This window comes from Mastigoproctus giganteus, chromosome 11, assembly GCF_048544385.1.
Source record: "Mastigoproctus giganteus isolate SK-2022 chromosome 11, ASM4854438v1, whole genome shotgun sequence".
Lineage (NCBI taxonomy): Eukaryota > Metazoa > Arthropoda > Arachnida > Uropygi > Thelyphonidae > Mastigoproctus > Mastigoproctus giganteus.
Window position 1 is genome coordinate 85,199,602 of NC_143585.1, and position 17,905 is coordinate 85,217,506.

Genomic DNA, 17,905 nt, shown 5'->3' on the forward strand with positions numbered 1-17,905 from the left:
ATGGATAAAAGGATGGTTAAGTGGGAGAAGACAGAGGGTGGTAATCAATGGGTGCTGCTCTTCGTGGACTAATGTTATTAGTGGAGTCCCACAGGGTTCGGTGTTGGGTCCACTGTTGTTTTGTATATTTATCAATGATATTGATGAAGGTATATCAGGCTTAATGTCGAAGTTTGCAGATGACACGAAGGTTGGCAGGGTTGTTAATGACAGTAATGGCAGTGTGCTACTGCAACAGGATCTAGATAATTTGGGCAGATGGGCTAAGAAGTGGCAACTGAAGTTTAACCTTGACAAATGCAAAGTACTGCATATGGGTAGAAGTAACCCCAGAGAAACGTACCAACTGTGTGGTACTACACTTAAGGTGGTAGAAAATGAAAAAGACCTGGGAGTAATTGTGCAGTCAGATATGAAGTTTTCTGAGCAATGTATACAGGCTGCTAGGGCAGGTCATGGGGTTTTGTCAATGATATATAGGAATTTTGCTAGCAGGGAAAAGGAGGTGATTGTCCCTCTGTATAAGGCAATGGTCAGGCCACGCCTTGAGTACTGCATACAGGTCTGGAGGCCTCATTTTAGGAAGGATGTAGATTTGCTTGAGCGTGTACAGAGAAGAGCAACACGATTGGTGAGGGGAATGAAGGGATCCTCTTACCAAGAGAGGCTTAAGTTCTGCAAATTGCAGTGGCTGGAGACTAGGCACCTGCGCGGTGATCTGATTGAGGTCTATAAGGCCTTGAATGGGTTGAGCACGCTGAATTCTGATGGGATCCTCCCACTTGTTCAGAATACGAACCTACGGGGACATAAGTTCAAATTAAGAAAGGACAGATGTAGAATAGATGTGCGGAAATTTGCCTTTAGCCAGCGGGTGGTTAATTGCTGGAACAAACTTCCATCTGTCGTTGTGGAAGTTGATAGGTTAAATAAATTTAAGGAGGAACTGGACAGGCATTTGGAGGGTATGGTGTGATTTTTTTTTTTTTTGGCTGATGCTGCATAAGCTCCTACACTTGCTTTCTTGCATCAAGTGCCATTACTACTACTACTACTACTACTATCTGCACTGCTCAAAAAACTTCATTCTTTGATCTTCATTCACAGTTTTTGGCACCATCTTGGCGCACAATTTCCTCAGACAAATTTTAACTGAAAATTTAGCCTAACTGTTTCTTTGTCATATTGAGTTCAGATGCAACCATTCTAATGCTTAAATGACAATCACTCATAATCAATGTCCTTACTCGGTTCACATTTTCATCCATTTCCATGGATACCAGATGGTAGTTCATCATCTTCCACATTCTCTCTTCCTTCTAAAAATCTTTTATGCAGTGCTTTTTTTGGGATGGTATGCAACAGTACGGCATACCGGCACCTTTATTAACAGTGACGTTTGACATTTGGATGCAATGCACTTCAAAATTTGTAATATTCCGTAACTTTTTTTTCACATGTTTACCTACTATTCAAATAAGCTTAAAATGATTTAACTAAATTTGCATTTTTTACTGTCTGTTATTAAATAGACAGTTTTATAAGGTTATATAAAACTGTATAACCATTTTTATAATTCTAAATTACTTAGTTGGACCTCTGTTAAATTATTTTGAATTGCCCTCGGAAGATACATTTAAAATAGTTTCCGTTGAGTGAAGAAAATTTTCATATAGCGAACGGATTAGGAGAAAATTAACTAAGTGCACATTTCTGGCCTTCAGGCAATTAGTGCTGTTGTGCAAATTAAGAGAACTAAAGGGATTAGCATTCTACAACTTAGTGGTACCTGGTAAAACCAAACGGCCACCTGTCCCACATACGGAGAAGTCGCGCTGGTCAAGAGTGAGCAGAACAAGGTGTATTCCCAATGGGCTCTGGCCCACCTACTGCAGTGGTGTCCAACCTTTTCCCGTACAGGGGCCATATTCAAAAAAATTCAAAGTTAGATTTCTTTAGTGTGTTACATTTTCAATATCTTATTGCATGTAAAAGTAAAATTGAAAATATTCAAAAATTTTATTAAGTACAATACACAATTACCTTTACTGAACAAAACATTTAATTACAAAATGTTTTTGATAATTAACAAAATTTAAAATGCTGTTTTAGTTCACTTTCCTCATGGGCCATAGGTTGGACACCACTATGAATCAACTGTAAGCACCCCATTCGAGAATTAGAAAAGTGATTTTCTTTTACCGCGACAAATCATCTGTTGTTTCGCGGAAGTGCGTTATCCATATTTTTCCATAAATTTTCCATATCTCTGTTTACATGGTCACAGCACCTGAATATCCGAATGACACCGATATTTAGGACAGTTTCAAAAAAAAAAAAAAAAGGAAAAAATTCAAATTCAAAATTCAAATTCAAGAACTACTGACAATACCAATGACGAGAGAAGGACAACAAAGATATTAATCCTTCTAAACATGAATTGTTGGCATTTGGTGAAAATGAAGTTAGAAAATTGTCAATTACAGTTAAATGCAATTTATGAATTTTGGAGATACCTAATTGATAAGAAGGTTTCGAAAGAATTGAAGCATTTGATGAACACTCTGAGTACGATATCAGTTTCACCAAGTGAATGTGAACGAGGATTTTCACAAACGAATCTGATCGCCAGTCCAACCAGCGCTTTGTTGATGACAAAAGCAGTTTCTTCACTACAGTTTTACATATTTTGCTGGACCTGCTCCGATCCAGCAAAATATGTCGATTTGTGGCTGCTTCGGAAACGTCATTCAGCAACCAACACACACAGAGGAGAAAAAGAAGTCGGTATAAGGTGTCAGATGAGAACTTAATAAAAATTTAGAATATTCTACAAAAACTTTATGAAATTATTTTTACTTATTTTACTCACAGTTTACTTATTTTTCTATATATACTTGAATAATAAATTTATGCTTAATAAACTGTGTTAATATACTTAATTTGGACTCTAAGGCGTTTAGGGCATAAGCCTCAAGCTATGGGAGAGTCTAGACTATGTATAAATATAGTGCAAGTGCATCAGAAAAACATAGCTATATCTGAATAAATCAGAATATTAGTAAAACGGCATCGTTTTAAGTTATCTCATATTGTGAATACCTTCAAGAGTTGCCATGATATTGCACTACTTCAAATAAGTAACGCTTCACCTAAGGAGAAGACTAATGTTACTTATTCTCAGATGGATACCACCACCCAGACGGCTTAGACTTAGAAAAGCAAAAAAGGTAGAGGGAAAGTAATAGTAGGAGTGGAAGAGGGAAAGAAATGGTGTAGAAAAATGAAAGGGGCAGTAACTTCAACTCACACCACTCAATAACTCCTCGAATAGGCAACGCTTCCCCAGTGGAGAAGGTTGTTGTTACCTATTCTTGGAAACTCCGGACATCATCAGGCTCTTCCTGGTGCCGTTTCAGGGCTATTTGGCCCTTCTTCGGTGGGTGGGTAGGTACCCGAGTGATTTCAGGGCTATTTTGTATATGTGTGGGATAATAACTCGACTATTCACTTGTCCCATTAGACTTAGAAAAGCAAAAATGTAGAGGGGAAAGTAATAGTAGGAGTGGAAGAGGAAAAGAAACTGTGTAGAAGAATGAAAGGGACAGTAACTCCTTCAACTCACACTCCTCGAATAGGCAACGCTTCCCCAGTGGAGAAGGCTGTTGTTACCTATTCTTGGAAACTCCAGACATCATCAGGCTCCCCCCTGGTGCCGTTTCAGGGCTATTTGGCCCCTTCTTCGGTGGGTGGGTAGGTACCCAAGTGATGCAATGATGGCAAAACAGTTATGAAGTATAACTCCACAATATGAGAGATGCCTGATGGTGTATCACGTATTTAGACTCTAAAGCGTTTAGGGCATAAGCCTCAAGCTATGGGAGAGTCTAGACTATGTATAAATATAGTGCAAGTGCATCAGAAATACATAGCTATATCTGAATAAATCAGAATATTAGTAAAATGGCATCATTTTAAGTTATATCTCATATTGTGAATACCTTCACAACGAGTTGCCATGATATTGCGCTACTTTGAATAAGTAACGCTTCACCTAAGGAGAAAACTAATGTTACTTATTCTCAGATGGATGGTGGTATCCTCAGATGGATACCAGACGGTGGTGGTATCCATCTGAGAATAAGTAACGCTTCACCTAAGGAGAAAACTAATGTTACTTATCCTCAGATGGATACCAGACGGTGGTTTTTAGAATAAGAACAACAAATTAAGTATAGACTATATACATAGTCTATACTTAATTTGTTGTTCTTATTCTAAAAACGTTACTACTAAAGAAACAATATCGGGGGAGGGGGGCGATTTTAAGAGTACTTTTCATATCCTTTTAATTTTCGATTTTTTCCTGATAGCAAAGAATGAGTACCAGCACCTATTATTTTACAAAATAAAAGCACTGCTTTTATGCCATTCAAACTTGTAAGCTTTTGACATAGTATCTTCCCCATAAACTTGATGTAATAACTCATAACTTTCAGTTGTTGTTTTCTTTAATTCTGTTAAAAATTTGAAATTGATTCATTGTTCTATTCTTTTGTCTGTCATATTTCTGGCAAACTGCAAAAACACAAGATAATGAAAATCTGTCTTACTGCAAAGCAAATGAGCATAATCGTATTGGGAAGTGACTTGGCAGACAACAATTGAAAGGTTCAAGGTCCAGCATTTGGCACTTGGTATGTAGTGGCACAGTCTCGTTATTTAATAGCCATCTCGTAGTGGTACAACATTTTGTATGCTTCAATCACATAAACATTGAAACACAGAAATGTGATATGTCACTTAAAACATACAAGAAAAATTACATTACTGTTGGAGTTTAAAGCACTTGCTATAGTGAAAAGTTTCTTATTTACAAAAATTCCCTTACTATTATTGCAGAATCTCTGTATTTAACATTGCATGAATAATGCTCGTGTACTTCTTATTATAGGTCATATTCATAACAATCGACTTTAATTATATTATATTCAAAAACAGCAAATAAATAAAATCATACCTTATTATTTGAAGTTATAGTTCGAGGACACAGTAAACTATCTTCAGCTACCACAACAACCTGTAAACTTCGTGATTCATTGCCTCGTGATGTTTCAACATAACAAAGCCATGAACCTGAGTGATGCTGCTGAAGCTGTTCGATATGAATAGAACTAACAAGAGTGCTGCCATCCTGAGATGCTTGTGTTTCCATTATAATAGTACCCAACGGGTCAGGCATTATTACAATGCCATCTAACAACCAAATAAGACGGGTATCATGTTCTACATAAGACACTTTACAATGAAGTACCAAAGGATCACCTTCAAATGCTAACTGATTAGTAGCTGGCTTCAATTCAAACAATGGAAGTTGTACTGGCCAGTCTAAAAAAAAAAAAAATATATATATATATATATATATAAAACAAAGGACAATGTGATGACTTATTTTAAGGTAAAAGCAAAGAAGCATTTTACATTGATGATCACTAATGCATTAAATAACTGAACATTACATGGTCATTAGTATTTATTGATATAATTAAATCTATTATGCTGTTGAAATTATTTGAGTAATAACCTATAATACATGCCATTGCTAAATTATAAATTGTGTTCATGTACTGGAATTTCTAATGTACCAATTACTAATATGCAAATAAGAGTAATAATGAAGAAGGATAATAGGGATATTAAAACTAAAATTAACATATTGACCACAATAAATATTTAAATTTTTGGGGAATTAACTTAGTTGTAAACTAAATTTAACTCTCTAAATTAACTTTCCAACTTATTAAACCCTCATTATTTCTAATTTACAACTAAACTAACTTCCCAATTGATATAATAATAATTGAATATAATTGATATAATGTAAAATTTACTGTAATTTTCTGATATGAATTCAATAAGAGGAGCTCTCCAAAGGGAAACAGATAGAGTAGCATGATTTATGGCATCAAGGAAGAAAGAAATGTTTAACCGTCAGGAAACATGATTAAAAATTAATTAAAGACAGTTGTAAAAAACTCCAGATGGAAAATTCTGAGAAAACAAGAGAATGTATGACAGGTATAGTACTGGAAAAATCAAAAAATAACAGAAATGGCTACAAAAAAATAAGAGACATCTATAGTAGTGTTCATCCTATAATGCATGTACTGCTAGAACAAGTGGATTGGTTAGGATGCTAAGGAAGAAAACAATGTTTAATCGATAGCAAAGTAAGATGATAACAAAGGTTGGAAACCATTTGAAGATAGTTGCACAATTTAAGATGGTAAATGCATAGTAAATCCAAGATATAAAGCAAAAATGTCTAGTGCTGGAGATATAAATCGATAACAGAACTATACAAGCTGGAAAACATATAAAAAATGAAAGACATAACAAAATGGTTATAATTTCCTGAAGTGAAATACAATTACAGGTTACCCCTGCTTAACGCTGATAATTTGTTCCAGAAAAAACAGAGCACTAAGTGAATCAGTGCTAAGTGAGCACCGTATTATCATAAGGTACTAGTAGTGGCATGTGATGCAAGAAAGCAGGTGTATGAGCTAATGCAGCATCAGCCAAAAAAAAAAAAAAAAAAAAAATTTACAAAACAATTTGCTCTAAATGTTTGTCCAGTTCCGCCTTAAATTTATTTAGCCTATCAACTTCCACAATGTCAGATGGAAGTTTGTTCCAGCAATTAACCACCCGATGGCTAAAGGCAAATTTCCGCACATCTATTCTACGTCTGTCTTTCCTCAATTTGAACTTTTGCCCCCTTAGGCTCGTAATCTGAACAAGTGGAAGAATCCATCAGAATTCAGCATGCTCAACCCACTCAAGGCCTTATACACTTCAATAAGATCACCTTGCAGGTGCCTAGTCTCCAGCTGTTGCAATTTGCAGAACTTAAGCCTCTCCTGGTAAGAGGATCCCTTCATTCCCCTCACCAATCTTGTTACCCTTCTCTGTACACGCTCAAGTAAATCTACATCCTCCTAAAATGAGGCCTCCAGACCACCACACAGTACTCAAGGTGTAGCCTGACCATTGCCTTATACAGAGGACAATCACCTTTTCCCTGCTAGCAAAATTCCTATATATCATTGACAAAACCCATGACCTGCCCTGGCAGTCTGTCTGCATTGCTTAGAAAACTTCCTATCTGACTGCACAATTACTCCCAGATCTTTTTCATTTTCTACCACCTTGAATGTAATACCACAGAGTTGGTATGTTTCTCTGGGGATGCTTCTACCATATGCAGTACTTTGCATTTGTCAATGTTAAACTTCAATTGCCACCTCTCAGCCCATATGCCCAAATTTTATAGATCCTGTTGCAGTAGCACACTGCCATTACTGTCATTAACAACCCTGCCAACCTTTGTATCATCTGCAAACTTTGACACTAAGCCTGATATACCTTCATCAATATCATTGATAAATATATAAAACAACAGTGGACCCAACACCGAACCCTGTGGGACTCCACTAATAATATTGATTACCACCCTCTGTCCTCTCCCACTCAACCATCCTTTTATCCAATGTAGCAACTTACCCTTAATACCATTCTGCTCTAATTTGTACAGTAGTTTTCCATGCGCAACAGTGCCAAAAGCTTTCCTGAAATCCAAATATATATCATCTGAATTATTTTTTACATCCAGTTCCTTTGTAACAACTTCATAATATCCAATCAAATTTGTCAGAGAAGACTTTACCTTAACAAACCTATGCTGTGTCTAAATTATTGCTACAGTCTTGTCTAGATGATCCTGCAATGCATCTTTAACCAGTGACTCCATTATTTTACCCGGAACAGAAGTTAAACTAACTTGTCTGTAATTACTCGTGTCACCCTTCGATCCCCCTTTGTGAATTCATGATACATTTGAACAGCTCCAGTCTGAGGGGACCTCCCCTGAGTCCAACGATTCTCTCATAATTATGGCTAAGGGTTTCCTTACTTCCTTTGAAGCCTCCTTTATTATAACTGGATAGATCCCATCCACCCCAGGTGCTTTTCTTATGTTTAACTTCAACAATTTCTCCTCCACTTTGCTCTCAGTTATTAAAAATCATTAAGCACCCTGCTACAATTTGATAACCTTCTGACATTTCCAAACCTTAATAACTCCTTATGTGTGAATATAGATGCAAAATACTCGTTCAGTTTGTTTGCTATCTGAGCATGATCATCAACAGTCAAACTATCGATATGAAGTGGACCAATCAGATTCATCCCCTTCCTTTCAGAATTTATATAAGTAAAGAAATCCTTGATGTTTTTCTTAGCATCCTTTGCCAAAGATTTCTCATAATCTGCTTTTGCCTGCCTAACCTCCTTTGTGACTTGATTACAAATTATATTATATCTGTCATAGGCTTCTGTGTCACCTGATAATTTATATGAATCCCATGCATTTTTCTTCTCTGTCACGAGTCTCATTAGTTCATTTGATAACCATTTAGGCCTAAACCTTGAACAATATTTCTTAATAGGTATGAAACTTTTAGTAGCATCCACGATTAATTCCTTGAATGCTTCCTGTTAAATTCACTTAGAATTTACTGTTGGTAACATCATCAGTTGATCCCACTGTACAGAATTTAAAAACTGTTTGAGACCACAGTACTCACCTTTATGAAAGCAAAAACCCTTTCCTTTACTCCTGATGGCAATTATATCTTTAAGTAAATCCCACATCAGTACACTGTGATCACTGCCACCTAGTGGTTCCTTTATCTGCAAATTCTTAATACACGAATGATCACTGCTGATAACCAGATGAAGAGTATTACCCTCTCTGGTTGACTCTCGAACATGCTGCTGCAGAAAACAATCATCCAAGAAATCCACAAAAGTCTGACTAGTGTGCAAGTGCCCAAACCACAAGTTCCAGTCAATATCTGGGAAGTTAAAATCCCTCATTATAAGACATTCTGATTTACTACCCCACTCTTTCTCTGTACAATTGTTCACTGTACTCATTCAAATCATTAAGGCCTATAACACACTCGTACTCTTATTTTTGCTTTCGCAGTGCTTAGGTCACACCAAACTGACTCAACCGTGCACTGTTCATCCATATCAACTGATGTACTTCTTTTGATTTTGTTTTTCTTAATTAACAGCATAACAACACCTCCCTTCCTATCTATCCTTTCTGTATACATTGTACTCCCCAAATTCCAATTCTAAATTCCTAATATCTGTGTGACACCACGTCTCTGATATCCCAACAATATCCTTAGATGTCTTGACCAACACTTCAAATTCATCAAATTTATTTACTAGACTTCTAGCATTGGTATACATGAAAGTATACATGCACCTATTCTTATTTTTAGTTACCCTAACACATCCCATATACCCATCTGTTTCACGATCAGTCCCTGAAACCCCCAGCACCCCTTGCTCCAGGCCGCTGCTTATTCTAATAGAAGTAGTGCAAGAATCACCTTCACCTCTGCCTGCAGCTACTTTTAACCTTTTAGTCTGAATTTCCCCCAAGCTAGCAGTTTTCCGATCCATCTAACACTGCCTCGATAGCATCAGCAAATATTCTTGCACCCTTTCTATTTAAGTGTATCCCATCCCTGTAGAAGCAGTCTCTCCTGTTAACAAGCACAGACCACGCTGAAAAAAAATTCTACCCTTTGAGCCTTGCACATTCCCTCCCCGGGATGAACTGATTGACAAGGCTCTCATCATGTACTCCCTCCTATCATGTCGGGCAGAATTGCAGATTTTCAAATTTAACCCTAACTCATGACTTTTTTGCAACATTGACCTGTACTTGTAACATATGTATCTGTAAGTTGCAGTCTGTTCCATTGGATATTTCCTAATCAATAATGGAACAGCTATCTTTCCCACAGCTAAAATTAATTCTTTATTTTTTTAACAGCTGAATCTGTTAGCCTTAATTATTGTGCACACATCCACTTGTCACAGACTGGAATCAACTCGCTTCAAAATGTCTAATTTAATTTTCAAACTCAATCTTTTTCTTACCTTTGTAGTCTTCATACCATGTCCAGACATTGTTGCCTTTTCATTCTTATCTGTCATTATTAACTCTTCGAAAATGTAACTGTGTTGCATAAATTATGATACAATGTTCGAGTAAACTGTCCGTTACGAACAATGTCTAACACTGTACTGAGTGATAACTAGACTTCGGATAAATGGGTATAGCGCAAATATTACACTCAATGCTGCATATTCCTTAACTTGATAAGTTTTTCAAATGTTGATATAGGAACTATGAAACAAGTCACTATATTGCAATTAAATCATGGGAAAATATTTCTCAAGTCTGTGTGGGAAATGTTTTAATGCTGTTTTTCTATTCATTCTCATGCTACAGCAGATGAAGCATTTTCATTAAAAATACCAAAAATTCACTCTGTAAAAGAATTCAATTCAAAAATTCAATCTGCACACTGGTAAAACAGCGTTATAGTGAGTTGTGACAGCGCTATAGTGAAATACAGGTCATAATACAAAAACAGCATTATAGCGACTAGCATAAAGTGAACCACGTTATAACGAAGGCCTATTGTACAATATAATTGCAAATAATTCCCAAATGATGTAATATAGAAGATTCCAAAAGTAAAGGAGCTAAAACAACTAAACTAAGCCAAGGCTACATAAAAACTAATAAGTGAAAACTGAAGTCCCCATTTTTTAAAAAAAATAAATAAATAAAAATGATAATAAGGAAGGTATTAACAAAAAAGCAATTTCTAAAAGAACAATCAGAAAAATGCATATAAAAATGAAGATAATCAACTTAGGGAACAAAGAAACATAGGTCATTTACAACTGTAAAAATACCAGGTTAGAACTAACCAAATTGAAATATATTAAATCCAAAAAAAAGTTTGACATATTGAGAAACATTTTTAATCTCGTAGTTAATAAAATTAATAGGGATACTATTTTTTTTTTTTTATCAAATTAGTACAGAAGTGGTGTATAGAGTTTGTGAATAATTTCTGATTACTACTTAGGCTGGCTAGTCTGATGATCTGCGTACAAATAATATTTTTGTGCACTTTAAAGGAAATATTAGAATTTCAGTAAGTAAGATAAATGATGCTAAAATTAAATTTGTTTCTTTTATCAAATAATTCTAAAATATGAGGATGAGGTGGATTATTGAGGGTAATGCTGAGATCAAGAAAATTAGCATACTGATTATCGGTATTTTCTTTGTTTAAGATAAGTTCATTAGAATATATAGCCTTAGCTATATATTCAAAATTTGCATTTAATACAAGCATATCCTCTACATGAAAAAGCTAAGAAATTCTGATTTGGTTGTTAGAAATATATAATTCTTCATAGTAATGTAGGAATAAATTTGAAACTAAGCTAGAATTTTGCAAACCTATGGGTACTCCAATAGTTTGCCTATAGGTATGCTTGCTGTCAAAAATGAAATTATTAAGAATGCATAGATTAATATAGTTGTTCCAACATATTTTCATTGATGTTGTTTTGTCTTTATACCTGTGATATTGTATATTAAGCACATATTTAAGCAAATTGTGAGGTATGAAGGTGAAAATACTTCTAAAATCATGTTTCGATGCTGAAGATATTAATATTAGATTTAAATGTGTTGATAATGGTTTGGTTATTGCTGATAATCCATGTTGATGAGAGATTATTGAAAACGATGCCGAGTAATTTAAAAAATTGCTTACAAAACTTAGCCATCATATACAGATAAGGAAGTGTGGAAGTATGTAATTAACATGAAGTTTTTATGAAGGGCTATAAGTTTTTTAATAGTAGCATTAGGATTAAGATTACAGGTTGTAAAAGTAGAACTACTTTCTATTTCATTTTTAAGCGAGGTAAAATAATATTTTTTGCAGAAAAGGGAAGTTATTAAAAGCTTGTCAACGGGGTTATAATAAAATCCTTTTGAAGTTCTAATATATGTTTTTTTAAGATTAGAGTAATGCATGAGGATTATTGTAAGGTTAAAAGCATCAGAAATTACTTTAAAAATGTTGTTGTGGACAATATTAATCCAATGCTGGAAAGCTTCATGAGGTATGGTACATTTGTAAGCTAACTTATTGGAGAAATGGAGAAGACTAAGATATATATATATATCTTTATATTAATATTCTTTAGATAAGCCATATGTTTAGGTCTGAAATTAAAGTCTTTTTCCATGGCAGATTTAAGTTTACTAACAATATCAAGATTACCTCAAATAATGTGCCCATGATATTGGTTCACATATAGTGACAGATTGCTACTGTAATAATCCATATGGTGACAGATTGGATTATTACAGTAGCAAGGTAAATCTGAGAGTTGTATACTACTTAAATTAGTAACTAATTGTTTGTAGTTACAGGGGATCCTCATTATCCAAGGATAATTGGTTCTAGAAAATTCCACTTAAAATGGGGACCAATTTTCGTAATGTGTATAATGTACTTGTTCATAGTAAAAAAAAAAATGAAGGAACTGAAAAATAAGAATTATTTTATTAGACATTTTTTATTATAATATGTTGAACAATGTAAGGTTAAGTAAAAAAAATTTTTACTGAAGTTACACTTTTTTTTTTTTTTTTTTTTTTTTGCCATATTTTTTCAGATAAAATTGTCTTAGCATTCAGTTGTGTCTTTAACTTTGTGCTTAACTTTTGCTGCACAATCATAAAAAGGATCATTCTCACAAAAATATTCAAGTGCTTGGTCATTTTCTCAAGGGATTCCTTTAATTCTTTAATTTTCAAATCTTTAACCTATGGTGGTCAACATTTTCGACTTCCTCTTCTTCTGTGGGTAGTTACTTGGTCTAATTCTGCTAGCTCCTCATTTGTAATTGGTTTTGCACTTGATTCAAGCAATTGTGCAATATCCCAATCATTAACTTCGTGGAATCCCACTTTTTTTGCAAGACATTTGCCATCGTGGGTAGCAACAGTGGACAGAATCGCCGTCCTCCCCCACACCGGGCGGAAAAGACCCGAGTTTAAATCCCATCGAATATAGGAGAAATTTTTGTGTCTTTTTCACAACATGGCTGAGTTAGTTGGTTTCAGGTGAAGGTAGCATGGTTTTTCTCCTGGAAACTCATGTTTTTCATCCTTGCTGGACAGAAAATCGCCCTCAGAACACGCAATTTGCAGACGAAGTAACATGGCCTTAATTGCCAATGGTCCTAAAACCCAACAACCAACCAACAATTTCATTTTGTAACCCGGTCAATTGCATTCTTCATATTCACAAAGGGAATCAGGGTATAACCTTTTCCAAGAGCTATTCATTAATCTACACGAAATTTCTTTCCAAGCTTCTCCAATAATTTTTATACTGTGCAGAATATTAAAACTTTTCCAAAAATCGTCCACATTATTTTCATTTCATTCTTCATATTGTAATCTTGCAACCTTGTAACTGTGGGGACTCAGTTAACAAATACTCGGATACTGGGGACCCCCTGTACATATTTTAAGACCTACGGGTGTTTCATAACTGAAACACTGGCGAATATTAGTATTATGATTCCTATGTAAAGGAAGTAGGTAGTTGTGCTTATTAAGCAGTGATTGTTGTTATTTGGTTTTTAAGAGCATTAGCAACTAAGGCCACATTGCTCCAGGGATATGCGGTGGCCATTCCCTGACCTTTCTGCATCCTCCGTATTTAGTGGTAACGGGCTCGAACCCCGGTCAAATCAAGAAGCGTGTGCTATGCACTGCTGCTGCTCCTGCCCACCTGGTTATGGAGGCGCCTTTAAGAAGTGATAACCAAGGTATTTCATCATACCAACTATGTATAATGATATTACAGAATTCATTGCTTTGTGAGGTAATATTACCTATTCTAAAAAGGCAAATATCCTGGATAATATGATTGAGTTGGATATTACTAAATTTATACCTATGAGTATGGAAGTAAAAGCTTTAAGTACTGTTTTTTTTTTAATACTGAATAGTAAATGGATGATTTTTCATATATCAAGGATACCCCCAGGGGCTCACATCTGGTAAGTATGGGCTTGGCACCCCCAGGGTCCTGAGCTGAATATCATCATTCTCTCTTTCTTGATGATTCCTTTTTACTTCTCTCTCTCTCAGGGTAACTCGAAAATTTTTTTTGGCTGGTGCAGCATAAGCCTCAGGCTTCCTTGCACTATATGGGTAGTAATAATCATAATAATAATATTGGCTTCCCAAGAGTTTAATATACCCCTGAAGTTATGCCTGATGTGCCTGTTAAGGCAGTGTTTTTTTATTTTCACGTAGACATCTGTGATTAAGATTAAATAATTTATAAATTCGAGTTGGTATTTAAGCAGCACCACTACTAAGTAAAATTTTGTTAAAAAATCTATCATTGAGACCACGTGGGTACAATGATTTCTGAATACACATATACAAATTCTCATAATATTCTCGTAGGATGTTATCTTTAATGATTGAAATTATTTTGATTCTGGCATTGCTGAAGTGGAAATAGTGGAAATATACTAATTCTAAATCTGTATTGTTGTTTTTTGCTTACAGAAAGGTTTTTGCTCTTCGATCTGTGGCCATTAATTTAATATTAAGAGAGTTGGAGTTTGTCTGACATATTTTATGCTACATATGTTGCACGTAAGCAAATATATGATATCTGTAGTTTTACAAAAAAGGTATATGTGCAAGATCAAGATCATTAGCATTAGCAGAGGCATATGATACAAGAAAGCAAGCTTATGAAGCATCAGCCAAAAAAAAAAAAAAAAAAAAAAAAAACAAAAATACCTGTCCAGCTGAGCCTTAAATTTATTTAGGCTATCAACTTCCACAACAAAGGATGGAAGTCTGTTCCACCAACCAACTACCCGCTGGCTAAAGACAAACTTCCGAACAACTACCCTACATGTCTTTCCTCAATTTGAATTTATGCCCTCTCAAGTGATTATTCTGAGAAAGAGAAAGAATCCCATCAGCACTGAGCATGCTCAAACCATTCAAGACTTTATACACCTCAATCAGATCACCTCGCAGGAGCCTAGTCTCCAGACACTGTAATTTGCAAAACTTAAGCCTTTCTTCGTAAAGGCAACCCTTTGTTCCATTCACTAATCTTGTTGCCCTTCTCTGTACTCATTCCAACAGCTCTTCATTCTTCTTAAAATGAAGCCTCCAGACCTGTATACAGTACCCATTATACAAGGGGATAATCACCTCCTTATCCCTGCTAGAAAAATTCCTGTATATCATTGACAAGACACCATGAGCTACTCTTGCAGACCGTCTGCACTGCTCAGAAAACTTCGTATCTGCCTGCACAATCACCCCCAGGTCTCTTCCATTCTCTACCACTGTCAGTGTAGTACCACAGGGTTGATACGTTGCTCTGGGGTTGCTGTTTCCCATATGTAGTACTTTACATTTGTCAATGTTAAACTTCATTTGCCACCTCTCAGCCCATCTGCTCAACTTTTCTAGATCCTGTTGCAGCAGCATACTGTCATTAGTGTCCTTAACAACCCTGACAACCTTCGTATCGTCTGCAAACTTGGACATTAAGCTTGATATACCATCATCAATATCATTTATAAATACAGAAAACAACAATGGACCCAACAATGAACCCTGTTTGTTTGTTTGTTTGTTTGTTTGTTATTTGGTTTTTAGGAGCATTAGCAACTAAGGCCATATTGCTCTGGGATATGCGGTGGTCATTCCCTGACCTTTCCGCATCCTCCGTATTTGGTGGTGACGGGCTCGAACCCCGGTCTAATCAAGAAGCGTGTGCTACGCACTGCTGCTACTTCCCACCTGGCTACGGAGGCGCCACAATGAACCCTGAGTGACTCCACTAATAACATTAGTCCACTATGAGCAGTGTCCATTGATTACCAGTCTCTGTCTTCTACCACTCAACCATCCCTTTATCCATATCAGCAATTTGCCTCCAATGCTACACTGCTCCAATTTGTTTAGCAGTCTTCCATGTGCAACAGTATCAAAAGCCTTTCTAAGATCCAAATATATGATATCAAAGTTATTCCCTGCATCCAGTTCCTTTGTGACCACATCATAGTATCCAATCAAACTGGTCAGGCAAGACTTTCCCTTAACAAAACCATGCTGTGTCCGAGCTATAACTGAAGTCTTGTCTAGATGATTCTGCAGTGCTTCTTTAACCAATGCCTCCATTAATTTTCCTGGAACAGAAGTTAAACAAACAGGTCTATAATTACTTGTGTCACCCTTTGATCCTTTTTTGTGAATTTGGTTCACTGCACATCTCCAGTCCATGGGTACCTCCCCTGAGTTCAAAGAAGCTCTCATAATTATGGGTAAAGGTTTGCTTACTTCCTTTGCTGCCTCCTTTAATATAACTGGATAGATCCCATCCAGCCCGGGTGCCTTTTTTAAGTTTATCTTCAACAATTTCTCCTCCACTTTCCTCTCAGTTATTACAAAATCATCTAGCTCAATGCCAGAGTTTAACTCACCTCTGGTATACCCTTCCCTGAATAATTCCTCATGTGTGAATGTCGATGCAAAATGCTCATTTAGTTTGTTCGCCACCTGAGCAGAATCATCAACAGTTTAACCATCAATATCCAGTGGACCAATCTGATTCATCCCTTTCCTTCTAGAGTTTACATAGGTAAAGAACTCTTTGTTGTTTTTCTTTGCATCTGTTGTATTTGTTGAAATTATAACTAATTTCTGAGTTATCCATCATGGGATATGTGAGATAACATTTGTCTAAGCATTTACTAAAAGGTAAGTTTTGATTTAAAACATGTTTGTTATGGCAAGACTCAAAATAGAATGGATCAAAGTGGTAGTTAGAACCAAAAGTATGTTTCTCCTGGAAATTATTTAACACAACATCATCAGGAGAAGGATATAGCGCAGCACGATTTCTCGATGTACTAGAGGTGACGAAGTGTTGACTCACTGTGTTCTTAGAAGGCACCATATAATTGATAAATAAAAAGATTAAATAGAATAAGTTGTGCAAATGACCGAACCATATATAAGTAATGTAAAGAAACAGCAGATGTGGTTGTTATTTTAAGAATAGATTTGCATAAAGCAGACATAGTTAAAACTTAAATTAATATAAAGTTTGGATAACTGATTTGAAGTAACTTATACAATATGGAGATAATAGTTAATTATATTATAAAAGTTATATGGAAAATGACCTAAGTACACTATGCAGCAGCAAGGGATACAGAAGTATATATTTAAGGGTAAAATAATTAAGCAAGAGAAAGAGCTAAACTTTCATGTAGAGTCAAACTTAGTTATACCGAGAATGGAAATAACAAGATCATGGTTGTAAGAAGCAAAAAGCTACAATGATTTTAATTTATGCATATTGGCATTAGTAGAGGCATACGATGCAAGAAAGCAAGCTTATGCAACATCAGCCAAAAAAAAAACCTCCCAATTCACCCCTCCATTCGTTCCAAATGCCTGTCCAGCTCAGCCTTAAATATATTTAGGCTATCATCTTCCACAACAAAAGATTGAAGTCTATTTCACCAATCAACTACCCGCTGGCTAAAGGCAAATTTCCGCACATCTATTCTACAACTATCTCTCTCCTAAATTTTAAACTGTGCCCCCTCAGGTTCTTAATCTGAGGGGGCACAGTTTAAAAATAAGGTTTGTTAAGACCTTCCTTTAACAAACCCATGCTGTGTCTTAACTATTACTCCAGTCTCTCTAGATGATCCTGCAATGCTTCTTTAACCACTGATTCCATTATTTTCCCCGGAACATAGGTCTATAGTTACCTGTGTCACCTTTTGAACTGCCTTTGTGAATTGGTGATACATTTCCACACATCCAGTCCATGGGGACTTCCCGTGAGTCCAAGAAAGCTCTCATAAT

The 17,905-nt window shown here is 35.7% G+C and overlaps 1 protein-coding gene across 1 annotated transcript in view; it reads right to left on the reverse strand.

Annotated features, from left to right (window-relative positions):
* LOC150078213 (adhesion G protein-coupled receptor A3-like) overlaps positions 1-17,905 on the reverse strand; it is a 112,942-nt gene that overhangs the window by 58,606 nt on the left and 36,431 nt on the right. Inside the window, exon 3 of the mRNA XM_090384262.1 lies at positions 5,021-5,388. Coding sequence (XP_090240388.1) covers positions 5,021-5,388 — 368 coding nt within the window. The remainder of the gene's footprint in view (positions 1-5,020; positions 5,389-17,905) is intronic.